This window comes from Marmota monax, unplaced genomic scaffold (genome assembly GCF_021218885.2).
Source record: "Marmota monax isolate L192 unplaced genomic scaffold, Marmota_monax_Labrador192_F-V1.1 WCK01_AAM20220418_F8-fsc00006, whole genome shotgun sequence".
Classification (NCBI taxonomy): Eukaryota; Metazoa; Chordata; class Mammalia; order Rodentia; family Sciuridae; genus Marmota; species Marmota monax.
Window position 1 is genome coordinate 17,081,032 of NW_026693712.1, and position 17,863 is coordinate 17,098,894.

A 17,863-nucleotide genomic window follows, 5' to 3' on the forward strand; every position below is an offset into this window, starting at 1 on the left:
GGGAGGCGGGGCGGGCGCGGAGGGACCCGGAGCCTCGGACAGCGCGGCGGGCACCGGGGAGCGGACGGCGGCCGCGCAGTGAGGTGAGGTCCCCCACGACCCCGGGTCCCTACTTCCCAGACTCCACCCCATCACCTCCTCCAGGACCGTCGTGGGCTCCCAGGGCCCCTCCGCGCCGGCGGCCTCCCCCTCTTCTCTCCCCTCCCTCTCCCCTTCCCCGCCACGACCTGCCCCTCCCTCTGGTTTCTAGGCCTCTGCCCCCTCCCTTCTTGCCCCCTCCCTCGGCGTAGCCAGCGCTGCCTGGCGCTGCCCGGTCCGCCCCCGCCACCTCTGTCCAGCCTGCACCTCCTGGCTCCCAGACCCGTGCCTTCGCCCGGCTTGAGTCACCGGGAAACTGGGCCCTGACTCAGGGCCAGAAGTTCAGCAACCTAGCCCTGGCTTGGGGATAGGGCCCGGCAGGCTGGAGGGAGGCAGAGGGAGGCCAGAACTGACGCTGGGGTGGAGGGGGAGTCCTAGTTAGGATCTGATTAGAAAAGGGACAGGGAGAAAGCTGTGCAGGCAAAGGCGGAGACAGAAACCCAGGGTCAGAGGCCAGAGATGCAATAAGACCTGGTTAGAATTGAAGACCGTGGCAAAGACAAGTTTGATGACAGAGAGCAAAAAGAAGTGGGACAAGGGGAGGGACAAAGATAGATTTAGAGGCAGAGGTGGAGATGGAGTGATTGGGGACAGGGACAAGACAAAGGTAAAATTTAGGGGAGACAGAATCAGAGATTCAGGGAATAGACCAGGGTTAGGGTTGGGCTGCCCCTGTGGGACAGAGCTTTAGAGATCTGAGCCCAGTGATATGGGAAGAGGAAAGGCAGGCTCAGAAAAAGAGGCTTGGAGAAAAGGGTGTGGAGGGGGTCATTTCACACTGCTGGGTTCCTGCAGGCAGGGTGTCTGCGCACACACATGTGAACATGCCCTGGATGGGTGGAGAATGAAGAAGGCCCTGGACTACCCACTGGCCTTTGGTTTCTCATCTCTAGCCTGTTTCTCCACTCACCCCTATTCCCTAAGTGGCCTCTGCCCAGGCTGGGATCCCACACACTGGGACTGGTTAGGGCCCTCTGGGCAGCCTGACCAAGGCAGTCAGGATGTGGAGGCGGCCAGGCTAAAGGGACAGGAAGGAAGTCTGAAAAGAGACAATAGGTGGAAGGGGAGGAGGAACTGGGAACCACCAGGATTAGGATGTTGAGCCCGAACCTCAGGCTCTGGAAACCAGTGGGAGTGGGGACTGCACCTCCTTCCCTGTACCTAGCCTGTTTCTCTCCCCACATTATTCCACAGCTAGATCTGGCTACACTAATTTCCCCGCCCCCTCTTGTTCCCTTGCTTACTCAGCTGAATCTATAGGAACAGGGGCAGAGGTGTGACCTAGGCCTGGGATCAGGGGCAGGCACTTGGGTGGGAGGGGGCTACACTAATACTGCTTCCTGTGAACCTGGGGCAAGACCTTTTCCTTTGCTGGACCTCACGTTCCTCCACTATATGTGGAGGGACTCTAATGTTCTGGGGTGGCTCTGCCTCCAGATTGCAGGCCTTTGGGCATTTTTCTTTTGAGGAAGACTAGAAGCTGGTACCCCCTGTCTAGGCCTCAGGCTTTGGGGCCGGGGTGGGGGGAATCTCAGCCTGAGCCCTCCCTTCACCCTCCCCCTCCCCCCAGCAATGGCCTGAGCCCCCATGGCTGCCCCTCAGGACCTGGACATCGCTGTGTGGTTGGCCACGGTGCATCTGGAGCAGTATGCAGACACGTTCCGGCAGCATGGCCTTGCTACAGCGGGTGCAGCCCAAGGCCTGGGCCACGAGGAGCTGAGGCAGTTGGGCATCAGCGCCACAGGGCACCGGAAACGAATCCTGCGCCTACTGCAGGCGGGCACTGCAGAGAGCTCTCTGGATCCCAAATTGGATAGTATCATGGAGCCATCCTCTAGCCCAGCCCCCCAAACCCAACCCCCAAAACCCGTGCCCAAGCCCAGGACAGTGTTTAGTGGGCTCAGTGGCCCTGCTACCACCCAGAGACCTGGACTGAGTCCACCTTTTTGGGGACCAGAAAGGTCTAAAATCTCAGAGTCCAACCCAAATTCTACTCCTCTCCCTACCTGCTCCTCTGAGCAGCCTTCAACTCTGAATACCATGGAGATGATGCCCAATGCCATCTACTTTGGCCTGGATGTAAGAGGCAGTGCACAGACAGCTCAGGACATGTAAGTGGAGTTGGCTACCTAGGAATCTGATGCTGAGAGAAGGGGAGCAGGGCATGAAGATGGTCCTTCCTCCTCAGTCCCTTGATAAGCAACAGGCCTTTCTCCTCAGGACTCCAGACAGCTCTCAGACAGCTGCCCCCATCCCTGCCCTCAGGCCCACAACAGGCACAGGTAGGTGGGTTTTCCTGGGCTCAGGGGAGAGGGGTAATGCCCCTCTGGACCTCAGATACTCCCACCTGATCTCTTCTCCCCTCTCTTTACCCTTCTCCTCACCCCATCAGTGCACATTATGGATCCTGGTTGTCTGTACTATGGTGTCCAGCCTGTGGGGGTCCCAGGTGCTTCCGACAGAAGAGAGGGCAGAGGTGTCTGTCAGGACAGGCCTGAACACAGGTGAGTACTCAGAACAGTGGGAGGATAGGGGAAGCTTGAGGAGCAGTTGAACTAGCAGTGGTCATGTGTCCATTTATTCATCAAATGTGTATTGAGTGTCCACTGTGTGCCAGGCAGGTAGTCAAGATACAGGATGAACTTAGCAGACCTTATGAATCAATGGGGTAAACAGGAAATAAAAGAAGTAGGCAAATAGATACATCATTAAAAATTAGAAGAAGCACTTTTTCTTCTTTTATTCAGAAAATGTTTGTTGTACAACTATTATTACATGCTAGATGTAGACACTTGGGATAGATCAATGTACACAGAAATCCCTGTCCTTGTCCTGGAAATAGTCAATTAATAAATGTAAGTTATGTAGTATATTAAATGGTGTAAGTGCCGTGAAAAAAAATAGAGCAGGGTAAGAGGACTGAGGAGCAATGTGAGGAGACTTCAGTGTTTCATTAAGAGTCATTGAAGGAGGGGCTGGGGTTGTGGCTCAGTGGCAGAATGCTTGCCTAGTATGTGTGAGGCACTGGGTTTGATCCTCAGTACTACATATAAATAAATAAACAAAATAATGGTTCATCAACAACTAAAAAAAAAAAAAAAGGGTCATTGAAGGTGGATATGGTGACACCCGTCTGTAATCCCAGGAGGGATTCAGGAAGTTGAGGCAGGAAGATCGAAGGTCTGAGGCCAGCCTCAACAGTTTAGCATGACCCTAAGCAACTTAGCAAGATGCTAAGGATGTGTCTCAGGAGTAAAGTATTTCTAAGTTCAATCCCCAGTACAAAAAAAAAAAAAAAAATGGAGTGTCAAGAAGACATAAACTGGGCCTCTAACAACAGTGACTCTGGAAGCTGAGGCAGGAGGATCACAAATTTGAGTTCTACCTGGGCAACTTAGTGAAAGTCTGTCTCAACATAAAAAAATAAAAAGGGGCCGGGGATGTAGCTCAGTGGTAGCACATTCCTGGTTCAATCCCTAGTTCTGGGGTAGTGGCAGGGAGAAGACATTTGAGCAAAAGCTCGAAGGAGCTGAGGAGTTAGCCATAAAGATTTCGGGGAGGAGGGAGGGGCTGGGGTTGTGGCTCAGTGGGAGAGTGCTCGCCTAGTATGCATGAGGCACTGGGTTTGCTCCTCAGCACCACATAAAAATAAAATAAAGATGTTGTGTCCACATAAAACTAAAAAAAAAAAAAAAAAAAAAAAAGATTTATGGGGGAAGAGTGTCCCAAGCAGGATAGACGATTCAAGTAGTGCATGTGTGCCTGGGTGAGGCTGTCAGCATGCCTGGGGCTGATGGGCCAGGCTAGGAAGAGTGAGATGAGATGTTAGAGAGGTAAAAGGGCCCCACAGGGTAGGACCTTGTAGGGACTTTCACTTTTACTCTAAGTGAAATGGGAAGCTATTGGAGAGGTTCTGACTTACATTTTATTTTATTGTTTTGCGGCACTGGGGATTAAACCCAGGTGCTCAAGCATGCTAGGCAAGGACTCTACCATTGAGCTACACCCTCAGCATTTTGGCTTACATTTTAAAAGGATCCCTCTGGGTGATGTGTTGGGAATGATATGTAGAGGGCAAAAGCAGCAGAGAGACCAGTTAGGGGGTTATTGCAGTTAGGTGGGTGAGAGATCTCAGAGTAGCAATGGTAATAGAGATGATAAGAAGTGGCTATATTTTCAGGGCAAACTGTCAAATTTACTTGGGCTCTGAAAAGGAAATAGTAGTCAAGAATGACTTTGAAGGCTTCAGTCTGAGTCTGTGCTGTCCTGTTGGTGACCACTAACCACATATGATCACTGAGCATTTGAAATGTGGCTTGTCAGTATTGTGAAGTATTGTAAGTATGAAACACTCTCCAGATTTCAAAGACTTAGAACAAAAAGGAAAAGAAAAGAAAAATACAATAAATATAACAGATAAAGATATAAGTGATCTTAGTCATTTTTATTTTGATTACATTCTAAAATGTTACTGTTTTGGATATATTGGATTAAATAAAATATACTACTAAAACAATACCTGTTTCTTTAAATTTTTTTTATGTTGCCACTAGAAATTTTAAAATTACATATTAGGTCACATTCTGTTGGTTAGCATTGTTCTGAGCAAATAAAAGTTCACGGAGTTGCCATGGTCTGAGACAAGGAAGAATGTACTTAAAGCAGATGGAAGGAGGGGAGTAGACAGGAGTCATTTTGGACATGTTAAATTTGAGGTGTGTGTTATATATCAAAGAAGAGATGACAAATAGATCATTGGGTATACAAATATAGAGGTTGGGAGAGAGATATGAGCTGGGGATTTTAATTTGGGAGTTCTCAGCATTTGGATGGGTGTGTATGGGTGGGTATGCACAGAGGCAGACCAAGAACAGAGCCCTGGTGCCCCGCCTCCATATCAAGAGGTCTGAGAGAGGAATCAGCAAAACAGACAGAAAAGAAATGGCTAGTGAAGGAGAAAGAAAAGGAGAATATGGTGTCATAGGAGCCAAGTGAAGAAAGTGCCCTAGGAGGAAGAGAGGCCAACTGTGTCATATACTCCTGAGAAGTCTGCTGCTAAGATATTATGGAGGACTGACCTCTGGAGTTGGCCATGTGTTGGTCATTGCAGACCTCCTCGAGGGCAGTCTTGGAGTGGTGGAGGTGAAAAGCCTGATCAGAGTGGGTTTAAAAGAGAATGGAAGGATGGGGTTGTAACTCAGAGGTAGAGTGTTTACCTAGCACATGTGAGGCTCTGGGTTCAATCCTCAGCACCACCTAAAATAAATAAATAAAATAAAGGTATTATATCCATCTTCACCTAAAAATATTTAAAAGAGAGAGACAGAATGGAAGCAGAAGAGTTAAAAACGTGTAGACAACCTTGTTGAGTTTTTCTGCAAAGAAGAGCAGAGAGCTGGAACAACTGTGAGTAGTGGAAGTGGAGTTAGGCAAAGGGTTTTTCGTAGGCTGGAATGTTGTGTATAAGTGAATAAGAATGATCTGGTAGAGGAGAAACAAGCCATGCGGAGAGGGAGTCTGGAGCCATGTCTGTGTAGGTGGGAGGAGTAGGATCACGTGCACAGAGGAGGGTCTGGCTCTAGATGGGGCACTTGTGATAGTCACCAAAGGAATAAATGCATGACATTGGGTAAATGTGGACTGGGAGTCTGGAGGGATTCTCATATGATTGCTTCAGTTTCTCAGAATAGGAAACAGATAGTGGTTCTTGACCCTAGCTATTTCATAGCCTGGGGAACTTTTAAAATTGCAAATGCCAGGGCCCCACTCCCGAGATTCAAATTTAAGTGTCTGTTATGAAGCCCATACAGATATTTTTAAGATTACCAAGTGACTTTGTGCTATTGAGGTTGAGAACCACTGGAATAATAAAGGACTTCTCTTGAGTGGTTAAGGAAGGCCTTTCTGAGCATATGAGGTTAAAAAAAAAAAAAGACCTGAAGGATGAAGAAAAGAAGCTTATGGAAGCATGGAAGGAAGTGTGTTCTAGGCAGAGGGAGCAGCACATGCAAGGGCAGTGCAAGATGAGGTCAGGGAGCAGACTTGTGTAAGTCCTTGCTGCCTGTGGCAAAGAATTTAGGTTTAGCCTAAGTGCAAATGGGACATTATTGAAGGGTTTAATGTAGGGAGTGAAATGACCTCATTTATAATTTTTAAACGAGAACTAGTGGCTGTAGGAGAATGGATTGTGGGAGTGAAGGCAAGAATGAAAGCAGGTGTCCAAATAGGCAATTTACATCACCCCAGTGAGAGTTGGTGGATCCTTGTTTAGGAAGAGAAAGTCAGGAACATTTTAAGAAAGAACCAATAGGACATGTGCATTAGCTATGGACCTCCATGGTAGGAAGCCATCTATCAGTTTTTCCCCCGTTTTTCACCCCAGTAATACTAATGCAGAGGAGAATAACTAAAATTTTCTTAGTAAAAATTCCAAGTGTGCTTAGGGAAGAAACTCCATGCTAATTTTTTAGGTTCCTAGCTTCCCTATCCCCTGTTTGAAAAATAGATCTAGTACCTGCAAGGTATTCTACTAGGTGCTATGGGTAGGGATGGAGAACTTAGAAGGAGGGTATCCATGAGTCTAACGTGTGTCCTTCTCTCTTCTGGCCCCCACAAGGCTCAGCAGACAGGATCTGGAGGCACGGGAAGATGCTGGCTATGCCAGCCTTGAGCTACCTGGGGATTCTGCCCTCTCACTACCCACCCTGGACACAGAGGAGACCAATGATGACCTCATTTCACCCTACGCCAGCTTCTCCTCCACTTCAGACCGCCCCACACCCCTGCTCAGTGGCTGGCTAGACAAGCTCTCGCCTCAGGGGTGGGGCTGCTGGGAAGGGAAGGAGGAGAAGGGAAATAGGGAGGTGGGGGGAGCAAGTCCCAAGTGCTGCCAAATTCTGTAATCCCCCACCCCATGTATCCCCAAACACTCACTGATCTTGGCCTCTCATTCTTTTTTTAGAAACTATGTCTTCCAGAGACGCTTTGTGCAGTTCAACGGGAGAAGTCTGATGTACTTTGGCAGTGACAAGGTGGGGGACCGGAGGTGCTATTAAGGAGACTAAAGAGAGGGAGAAGGGAGCCGCGAGGTTCAGGGTTGAAAGCTCATTGTGGGGAGATGGTCACCATCTGCCTGATGACAGCCATTAAGGTAGCGGCTTAGCAGCTATAACCATTGCTTATGGATTGAGTGGTCAGCACTGGGCCTAGGGGTCAGTATACATGGTTCAGTTCCTGTCCCCATGAATCATTGGCTTTCTCTCCAGGACCCTTTTCCCAAGGGTGTGATCCCTCTGACTGCCATTGAGATGACTCGCAGCAGCAAGGACAACAAGTTCCAGGTCATCACTGGACAGAGAGTGTTTGTGTTCCGCACAGAGAGTGAGGGTGAGGGCCAGGGTCTGCTGGGCCTGGATGGGAAGGGGGAGGCTATATGAGCATAACACCCATTGATCTGCTTCCCTGTTCCCCCACCAGCTCAGCGGGACATGTGGTGCTCTACACTGCAATCCTGTCTGAAGGAGCAGCGCCTCTTGGGCCACCCCAGGCCCCCTCACCCACCCCGACCCCTCCGCACTGGCATGCTAGAGCTTCGTGGATACAAGGCCAAGGTGTTTGCTGCCTTGAGCCCTGGAGAGCTGGCATTGTACAAGAGTGAGCAGGTAAAGAGGGCTGTATGGGTGCTCAGGAGCCCGGCCCGACTTGGTCTGGCCACTCACAGTGCCCACCCTCTGGCTCTACCAGTCCTTCTCTCTGGGCATTGGGATCTGCTTCATTGAACTACAAGGATGCAGTGTCCGGGAAACCAAGAGTCGAAGCTTTGATCTGCTCACACCCCACCGCTGCTTCAGGTGGGGCCTGAACTGGTGGGAGGCAGGCTAGGGGACTTTTATGGGGAGGCACAAGGGTACAGAGGACTGGGGGCCTCTATAGAACACTAGTGGATATGTACTGATGGAGTCAAGTGGGCAAGATCAAGACATCAGGAGGGTCTGGGCTGGCCCAGATGTGGCCTGTGGCAGCTCCTACAGGAATGGCCACTGGGATGGGACATGGGGGGAGGTCCATGCCCACGGACTGGCTGTCCACCCCTCAGCTTCACAGCCGAGTCTGGGGGGGCTCGGCAGAGCTGGGCGGCCGCTCTGCAGGAAGCAGTAACCGAGACCCTGTCTGACTACGAGGTGGCTGAGAAGATCTGGTCAAATCGGGCAAACCGGCATTGTGCAGACTGCAGGGCGTCCCGCCCCGACTGGGCTGCTGTCAACCTGGGGGTGGTCATCTGCAAGCAATGTGCAGGTGAGGGCTGCAGCCTCCAGCCCAGATGGGGAGAGGGAGGAGAGCTGGGGCTGGACGCAGGTACCCAAGCCACATGCCCCCCACACCTTAACAGGCCAGCACCGGGCCCTGGGGTCCGGGATCTCCAAGGTACAAAGCCTGAAGCTGGACACAAGTGTGTGGAGTAATGAGATTGTGCAGGTGAGGTCTGTGAAGGGAGAAGTGGGGAGGCATGGAAAGAGAGCATCCAAAAGAAAACACTTGGACCCAGTTTGGGGACAGGCATGGGATATCTGAGAACTCTTGAGTTCTGGTCACTTGCCTTTGCCTGTTGTCATCTTACAGTTGTTCATTGTTCTGGGAAATGATCGTGCCAACCGCTTCTGGGCAGGGACATTACCCCCAGGTGAGGGGTTGCATCCAGATTCAGCCCCTGGCCCTCGGGGAGAGTTCATTTCCCGAAAGTACCGGCTAGGTCTCTTCCGAAAGCCTCACCCTCAGTATCCAGACCATAGCCAGCTTCTGCAGGTAGGAGGGACAGGTTGGGGATGATGGAAGGCAGAGGAAGTAGTGTCTGAGTTGGATTGTTCTGACTTGGGTGGTAGAGACTGTTTTTGGTGATCAGAGGACTGTCTCTGGGGCTCTCAGGTTGGGTTTGGGGCTGACAGAGGTGTTTTCCTCCTGTAGGCACTGTGTTCAGCTGTAGCAGGACCCAATCTGCTGAAGAACATGACTCAGCTCCTCTGCGTTGAGGCCTCTGATGGGGAGGAGCCCTGGTCCCCCTCATCCCTTGATGGCGGCTTGTCTGGCCTTCTACCCCCAGGTGATCACCCTACCCCTAGTACCTCCTTTTTCTCTCCCTAGGAATTCTCAGCCCCAACCTGTGATGAGGTTCTTCAGGAGACCCCAATCACCCCATCATCCAATCAGTCACAATGGCAGTTTCCCAACCTCTCAGACCCTCCAGGTCCTGTTTCCTGGGCTCTTGAGATGTCTGATGAGACCTGAGGTCATGCTCCCCGGTGGGTTGGGATGTGCCAGGTACTAGTGCCAGTCCCCTCCTGACAGGGTCAACCCATAGATCAGGTCTCATCTCCCTGGGGACAGTGATCACTAAAGGAGTGGTCAGCTTAGTGATGCTGATCTCCATTGGTCAGGCCAAATGGGTCAAGATACAGAATGGCCCATGCTCTGAGGTCCCCACCCAGGAACTGACTGCCTGGTTGACTGGCTGGTGGACATGGCATTGGGCTAGAGGCCTCCCTGTCTCCTTACTCTCTGCCACCTTCTTCAATCTGGGCAGTGAAGAATCCAGCCCTCTTTGGCTCCACTTGGCCATGCTGCCAGTGGAGTTGGGTCTTGTGGTCTTCTCTCGTTGGATCCTTTCCCCAAGGAGGGTCAGGCCATTGCATTGCACTAGCCTGACCTGATCACCCTTTCTTCTTGCAGACCCCTGCCCTGGTGTATACAATGAGGTGGTGGTGCCTGCCACCTATAGCAGCTTCCTGTACTGTGGCCCCATCAGCAACAAGCCTGGGCCTCCTCCCTCTCGCAGGGGCCGTGATGGTGAGATGAGGATGGGAGATGACAGGCACAGAAAGTGGGATAGGCATGAGCGTACCTGAGAAGAAAAGGGAAGACAGAGCTGGGATGGGGAGGTGGAGTGGGCTGGGGTGCTGGAGCTGAAAGACACCCCATGCCAGGTGGTAGCTCTGGGTGATAGTTAAGAGCCTCTGCTCTGAGTTCTGACTGTCTGGGTCAAATCCCAGCCCTGGTACTTCCTACCTATGTGACTTGGAGAAGCGATTCAAACTGAACCTTAGTTTCCCCATCTGCAAACAGGACTGAATAAAATACCTTATAAGATTATTGTGAAGATTATGTAGGATCATACATAGACAGAAACCTTGGCAGAGTATAAATATCTGGTAAATGGAAACTATTGACAGTGGGGGCAGAGGTCTGCTGTCCCCTTGACCATTTCTCTCCCACTTAGCTCCTTCCCGCCTGTGGTGTGTGCTGGGAGCAGCTTTGGAAATGTTTGCATCTGAAAGCAGTCCTGAACCCCTCAGCCTTATCCAGCCCCAGGATGTTATATGTCTGGGTATCAATCCCCCACCTACTGACCCCGGTGACCTTGAGAGGTAATAGCTTCCTGTGCTCTTCCCAGTCTCCAGCCTGATAGCCATTCCTTGGCCCCCATTCTCCACCCTGACCTCATCATCTCTGCAGGTTCCCCTTTTCCTTTGAGCTCATCCTCACGGGGGGGAGGATCCAGCATTTTGGTACAGATGGAGCTGACAGTCTGGAGGCCTGGACCAGTGCAGTGGGCAAGGTGAGGTAACGGAGACCCCTCCCACACTCATCATTCCTTCATCCCCACCCTTCCCCCATCCTGTCCGCTTGTATTCCTATAGCCGCTCTAACCACTTCCACTAATAAACAGCTGAAGTTGAATGAGCACTTATACTGTGCCAGGCCCTGTGTTAAACCCTGTCCATTTGATATCTCATTTAATATCCACAGCAGCCCTCAGAGGGAAGCACTATTAATATTTTACACCTAAAGAAACTACATCTTAGAGGTTATGAAGTCACTTGGTCAAAATTACAGAGCTAGGAAGCAGCTGAGCACAGGAAAAAACTTCAAGACTCTGAGTCCAGAGTTCATGCCCCAGACTTCACTGTGCCATAGCCTCTGCTCACAGTTAAGCTGCCACTGGACTCCTGATGCCCACCCTTTGTTCCCCTTCTCCCAGGTCTCCAACAGCTCAGTGGCAAAGCTACTTTCACATGTTTAAGCTTCTCTGCGGGAATTGAACCCAGGGGTGCTTAACCACTAAGCTACATCCCCAGCCCTTTTTATGTTTTATTTAGAGACAGTGTCTCACTAAGTTGCTTAGGGCCTCACTAAATTGATGAGGCTGGCTTTGAACTCATGATCCTCCAGCCTCAGCCTCTCGAGCTGCTGGGATTACAGGTGTGTGCTACTGCCAGGCTCAGGGTCTCCATTTCTAGACAAGGCAGTATCTCCATCCCAGACCCTGTTCCTGGAATTAAAAATTCAGGCCCTAGAGTCAGAGTCAGACATCCTGGGATTGGAGTTCTACAACTCTCAGCCTTGGGAGCTTTTCCTTGTCTGTGGAGTGGGTGTAAAAGACTTACCCCCTGGGGATGAGGATTAAGTGACATGTGAGGCCCACACATAGCAAGCTCTCCATATGTGGGTGTTGAAATAGTAATAATGGTGGTGGTGATGATGATGATGATGATGACGACAATCTCTCCCGTCCTAAAACAGCTTTTCCTTAAGCTCTGCCCCACCTTCAACTTTTCACCCCGGCGCCCTCCTTCCCTTCCTGACAACTTCTCAGAAAGTTGTATGCAGCCTGCAATTCCTCCTTAATCCCTCACAGTTGTGTTCCTCCCTGCAGACTCTCCCAACTGCTACCCTGAAGGTCACCCCTCATGTCCAGAGTCCAGGGGCTGCCTTCTGACCTTCTTAGGTCACCTCTGCAGTGGTTGACACTTCTCAGTAGGAAATTTTCACCTTAGCTCCTGACCCCTGCTCTCCCTGTCCTTTAACTCACACTAACAAACTGTCTCCACAGCCTTTCAGGGCTCTGCCATGACCCTCCTAGCCAGGTTGGTCACCTCTTATATCACCTGTATTTACCAAGTCTATCTTTCTTTTTTTTTTTTTTTTTTGTGGTTGGGGATGGAACTCAGTACTAGACAAGACAAGACCACGGACCCATGTTCTAGCCCAAGCTCATCCTTTAAGGCAGTGGTGTGAGGACTGTGTCACATGCAAGTCCCCTGTTTGTTTCAGTTCATGACAGGACATGCACAGAACTTGAAAGAAAGCATTTCAAATCTCTTATAGCAGTTTGGCAGAGTAATTTTGTATGTTGAATCTTACTATACAAGTTTTAAGTTTAAAGGGCTTGTACGTCCTTGTTTTTTTTTTTAATTTCATCTTTTTTAAAAAACATTTTTTTCAGTTGTAGATGGACACAATGCCTTTATTTTATTTTTATGTGGTGCTGAGGATCGAACCCAGTGCCTCCCACATGCCAGGTGAGCACTCTACCACTGAGCTACACCCCCAGCCCAAATTTCAGCTTTTTAGCAATTCATTTTTGTTGTTTTTAACAAAGGTATTGGATAGTGACGAATTGGAACTAGAAAGAAAGGAAAGGAAAAGAAACCCCCTGATCCTTTACCAAAGGTAGTATGAGAAGCATTGCTTTGAGGTGGACCTCAAACTTCCTCCATGAAGTCTCTCCCTAGCACCCTAAGGTGGTGGGATTTCCCAGGGTATCACGATCCTTCACTCGGAACATTTTGGCCACCTATTCGTTCTTACCCCCACACCCCAGTTAAGGCCATAAGGCTGCCACATAGGCATCTTCTCTCTGTAGGCTGCAGCAAGTTAAGCTGAATTTCTTTCCTATCTATCTCTTGTCTCCTCCTTGGCTCTCTCCTGTACTCTCTCCCACCATGTTTCCTTCTGCTTTCTCTTCATTCTTTCTCTGCTTTTCTCACCTGCTCACTCTGTTTCTCTCCCCCACCCTCTTCTCTCCTGTCTTCCTACCTCTGCAGTGGTTCTCCCCGCTGAGCTGTCACCAGCTACTGGGCCCAGGATTGCTGCGGCTGGGCCGCCTGTGGCTGCGGTCCCCCTCCCATACAGCCCTGGCCTCTGGCCTCTGGCTGTCAGGGTTCGGCCTCCTTCGTGGTGACCACCTCTTCCTGTGTCCAGCACCGGGCCCTGGTCCCCCAGCCCCTGAGGACATGGTGCATTTACGGCGGCTGCAGGAGATCAGTGAGCAGGGATGGGAACAGGGCTGAAGGGTGGCTTTGGAGGTAGGTGGGAGTGGACATTTTTAATTTTGGGATCCTATGGGAAACAGTAGAATGTCATAACTTTAGGCATAAGCTCTGAAGGGAAACTGCCCAGATTTAGACTCTACCTTACCACTATGTACCAGTGGACAAGTTACTTAACTTCTCCATGATTTTATTTTCTCATCTTTAAAATGGGCACAATAATAAGGCCTTCCTCAGAGGGTTCCAATGAGGCAATGCATGTAAGCACTTATCACAGAGTCTGATTGGAGGCAACTTACAAGTACTCAAGAAGTGTTGTTGTTGTTATTATTTGGAATCACTTGCTGGTTGGGAACTGGGAGAGGGAACTGAGTACCCTCACTGCTGTCCTTCCTTCTAAAGTAGGAACAGAGTGAGACAATATTTTAGGCTTTGGAGACCTAGGTTTGAGCTCAGCTTTACCATGTTATAGCAAGTAATTTGAGGCAAATTGCTTAACTGCTCTGAGCTGTAATATAACACCTGTAGCAAGACAATATAATATGTAACTCATAGGATTTAGTGGAGTCTAGTTTGTAAGGTTCCTAGCCTGGTGCCTATATATCTGAAATACTTAATAATTATCACTATGCTGAAAACTATGATGATAATGATTCTCCTTGTAGGTGTGGTCTCTGCAGCGGATACCCCAGACAAAAAGGAGCATTTGGTCCTGGTGGAGACAGGAAGGTAAATGTTCCGCCTGCTTTTGATTGTGTGCCCTGCTTGACTCTCTGGAGCCCAGCCCACTGTCTCCAGCGTAGCCTACTGGACCTCTGCCAGCTTCTTCAAAGTTGCTTCCCCAGTTCAGGGACCATCTAGGTTGAGTGTTGCTGCCCTCTGCTGGTATCTGGGAAGTCAGGTCCCTGTGCTTCTGAGCCTCTCAGTCAGAGGACTCTAGAGCTGGCTCTAACTCAGACTTCTTGGGTCTCAGGACCCTCTATCTGCAGGGGGAAGGCCGGCTGGACTTCTCAGCATGGAATGCAGCCATTGGGGGCGCTGCTGGCGGGGGTGGCACAGGGCTGCAGGAGCAGCAGATGAGCCGGGGTGACATTCCCATCATTGTGGATGCCTGCATCAGTTTTGTCACCCAGCATGGTAAATGGGCACTGGTTGAACCTGAGCCAGTGGGGGGGGGGGGCGCGGTAGGCAGAGAACAGCCACAGAGTTGGGGATCACCTGAAAGAGCTTTGCTTCCAAATATTGCAACCTGGCACCAATGGGCCGCATGACTCTTGGCTGGCTGCTTTGCTTTTCTGAGTCTTAGTTCCCTCATCTGTAAGTGGAAGTAGCTGCCCTGCTTTTCCAGGATAGTATGACAGTGGGATGGTGCGCATCAAGCATGGAATGCAGGGCCTGGCAGGTAGTAAGTGTTCCGAGGTGGGGCGTGGGCAGGGGGATAAGAGCAGCCCTGGAAATGGGACCGAGAATGTAGAGCCATGGGGAACAGAGGGGGGCAGCCACGAGGCTGTGCCAAGCTGTGCAGGCAGCAAAATCCCTGAAGGTCTCAGCAGAATTATTCTGGGTGAAAGATTTTCTAGGCACAAAATGCCAGCTATACCTAGTGCTCTCCGGAACTCTTTGTGAGTTTTGGGCCTCTATTTTGTTCTCCAGCTGAAGCAAGGATCAAATAGAATCTATCTCTCCTATCTCTTTAGGAGAGAGGAATTTTGAGAAGAAAATTTCAAGAAAAGTAAGGAAGGTACAAAGCCCTGGGTTCAATCCCCAGCATCAAAAAATAAGATAAATAAAATATAAGAAAGGGCAGTAAAGGAAAACAAGAAAAAGAGAAGGCACCTCTATGATTCTAAAAAGAGTTGTACTTACCAGTCACGAACAATGGATAGTCAGTGGCTGATGACATTCTCCATACCTGGGCAGTAGGAGTAGGAGTTCAGTGGCTTCCCCGATGCAATCTGGCTAGACCCCCATCCTCTTCTCAGCCTCCTTTTATTCAAAGAAGGAATTCAGTCTGAGTCACTGTGAGAAGACCTCAGAGAAGGTGTGTGTGGTCACACCCTCCCCTTCAAGGTTCCTGTACCACTGTGTTCTTTCCATAGTGTTTGTTGAGCTGTAATGTGCCACACGATGGGGATATGGCAGTGGACAGGGAAGACCCTAGCAAGTTCCTAGACTAGTAGGACAGACAAGTAATAAGAAAACAAATATATCAGGTGTGGTGGAGCATGCCTATAGCCACAGCAATTCAGGAGGCTGCAGTGGGAGGATTCTAAGTTTCAAGACCACTCTCACATCTTAGCAAGAATTTCAGCAACTTAGTGAGACCCTGTCTCAAAAAAAAAAAGGACTGGGGATGGGGCTCAGTGGTAAAGCACCCCTAGGTTCAATCCCCATTACCAAAAAGAAAGAAAGTAAACAAATATAATCAGTTCTCATTTGCAGTTATGTTCTATAAGGCCACTGCAAACACTTAATTAGTGTAGTACTGAATTATTGCCCCAAGGGAGGTATAGGTTTAGGTTCCTCTGAACTTCTGGTCTCAACATTTTCATCAACCAATCAATTGAAACCTTGTTCTATGTGTTTTTTTTGTTTAAAGATACCTTATTTAATACATCTGGTTGATTTATTAACACTGAACTTGAGGCCGACAGCAGCATAACTCATACCTGAATGAAGTTTATCTAATACACATGAATGTTTCCTGTAAGGCACATCACAGCATTCTTTCTTTGAAACACTAGACAGCATTTCAGCATTATACTTGGGGCCATTTTAACAATGAAATCACTAACAAAAAGCACGAAAAATGTGAAAAATGTGACTCTGAATAAACCATGAAAAGAACATTTGTTTATAGTCTGAGACCTTAGCTAGGAACATGTGCATTGACAGGGTTTGAATTTCCACTTGGTATGCATTCATAAATGACCACAAAAACACCAGAAGTATGGGTGACCCTCCGTATCTGTGGATTCTGCATCAATGTACACAACCGACTAAAGATAAAATAATTGGGGAAAACAAACTGAGTCTGTACTGAATGTGTAAACTTTTTTTTCTTGTCATTTTTCTGTAAGATAGATAGCATAACAATTATTTACATAGCATTTTCATATTAAGTGTTATAAGTAATCTAGAGATGATTTCATGTATACAGGTTGATGTGTATAAATTATATGCAAATACTACACCATTTTATATAGAAGACTTGAGCATCCGTAGATTTTTTGGTGTAGTGCTGGAGATTGAATCAGGGCCTTGTTTATGTGAGGCAAGCACTTGACCAACTGAGCTATATCCCCAGCCCAAGCATCTGTGGATTTTGTGGGGGATGCTGGAATCAATCCTCCATGGATACAGAGGGGCAACTTACTGATTTTAGGGTTACAAATGAATTTTAGTGAGGAGAGAAATGCTCAAATACAGAATCTAAGGATAATGCAGATTAACTATAATGTGATTTCAGAGTACTATTTAAAAATAAAAGTGGTGAGAGAAAGAGAGTGATGGGGATGAGCCTGATTGCCAAGGTCAGGGAAGGATTTTCTGAGGATAAAGACTCCAGTAGGAAGCTGAGAATCCAGACCACAGATGCACAGATTTCCTCCTCCTTGACCCCCCCCCCAACAATCTCATAACATGTAGTGGGGCACAGATGGGATGCTTGGTGGGTGGTGGCATGTCTTTGCACATGACGAATCTGCTGACTGTTTTCAGGGCTCAGGCTGGAAGGTGTATATAGGAAGGGGGGCGCTCGGGCCCGCAGCCTGCGCCTCCTGGCCGAGTTCCGGAGGGATGCCCGGTCAGTGAAGCTCCGACCAGGGGAACATTTTGTGGAGGATGTCACGGACACACTCAAACGATTCTTTCGTGAGCTTGATGACCCTGTGACCTCTGCTCGATTGCTGCCTCGCTGGAGGGAAGCTGCTGGTACTACCAAGATCCCTAAGAACAAAGACTCCACCAGGATCTCCAACCTCCCCCATCAGAATCCTTGAGACTCTCTGGTGGGATGGGGCAGCCGGCCCCACAACACTCCCCCACTGGAGGGTCATCCAGAAGATTTGGCTCAGGGGAGGTCGTTTGGGTTTGTCTCCATAAAATCTCCCTACACTCCAGCCTCTAATCTCTCTTCCTAAATCCTCTCCAACCCTCCTCCATTCCATCCCCAGAACTGCCTCAGAAGAATCAGCGCTTGGAGAAATACAAAGAAGTGATTGGCTGTTTGCCTCGGGTCAACCGCCGCACACTGGCCACCCTCATTGGACATCTCTATCGGTCAGTATGGCCAGGCCTTCTGCAGGATCCCTCCCTGACCTTTGTAACCTCAACCCAACTCTGCAATTTCATTTATTAACTCATTTGACAAACAGTTGTTAAGGGAAGGTGTTGGAGCATTAAGGTTCAAAGAATGAATTTGGGGTCAGGCAGACGTAGGCTTTATCTGGCTCCCATCCTTCTAGTTGTGTGACTTTGGGTGAATTATTTGTTTTCTCTGAGCTTCAGTTTCCTCATTTCTGTAAAGAAGATGATTTAATGACTAGTATCCATCTCATAGGCTATGTGAGAGTTAAATGAGATAGTTCATGTGAAATTCTTAGTATAGTTTTTGGCATCTA

The 17,863-nt window shown here is 49.1% G+C and overlaps 1 protein-coding gene across 6 annotated transcripts in view; it reads left to right on the plus strand.

The window, feature by feature from the left end:
• Arap3 (ArfGAP with RhoGAP domain, ankyrin repeat and PH domain 3) overlaps positions 1-17,863 on the plus strand; it is a 26,847-nt gene continuing 8,984 nt past the window's right edge. For 5 of the 6 annotated variants that reach the window (XM_046460055.2, XM_046460051.1, XM_046460053.1 and 2 more), the window contains exons 1-21: positions 12-83; positions 1,709-2,249; positions 2,359-2,420; positions 2,531-2,642; positions 6,755-6,958; positions 7,100-7,169; positions 7,404-7,524; positions 7,615-7,799; positions 7,882-7,988; positions 8,234-8,433; positions 8,528-8,613; positions 8,758-8,940; positions 9,100-9,235; positions 9,862-9,978; positions 10,409-10,556; positions 10,645-10,747; positions 13,017-13,236; positions 13,907-13,970; positions 14,215-14,378; positions 16,962-17,174; positions 17,417-17,522. In XM_046460055.2, coding sequence (XP_046316011.1) covers positions 1,726-2,249; positions 2,359-2,420; positions 2,531-2,642; positions 6,755-6,958; positions 7,100-7,169; positions 7,404-7,524; positions 7,615-7,799; positions 7,882-7,988; positions 8,234-8,433; positions 8,528-8,613; positions 8,758-8,940; positions 9,100-9,235; positions 9,862-9,978; positions 10,409-10,556; positions 10,645-10,747; positions 13,017-13,236; positions 13,907-13,970; positions 14,215-14,378; positions 16,962-17,174; positions 17,417-17,522 — 3,125 coding nt within the window. In that variant the 5' untranslated portion in view covers positions 12-83; positions 1,709-1,725. Of the gene's footprint in view, positions 84-1,708; positions 2,250-2,358; positions 2,421-2,530; positions 2,643-6,754; positions 6,959-7,099; positions 7,170-7,403; positions 7,525-7,614; positions 7,800-7,881; positions 7,989-8,233; positions 8,434-8,527; positions 8,614-8,757; positions 8,941-9,099; positions 9,236-9,861; positions 9,979-10,408; positions 10,557-10,644; positions 10,748-13,016; positions 13,237-13,906; positions 13,971-14,214; positions 14,379-16,961; positions 17,175-17,416; positions 17,523-17,863 lie in introns of all 6 variants that reach the window. The other variant, XM_046460056.2, reaches the window with a different exon arrangement.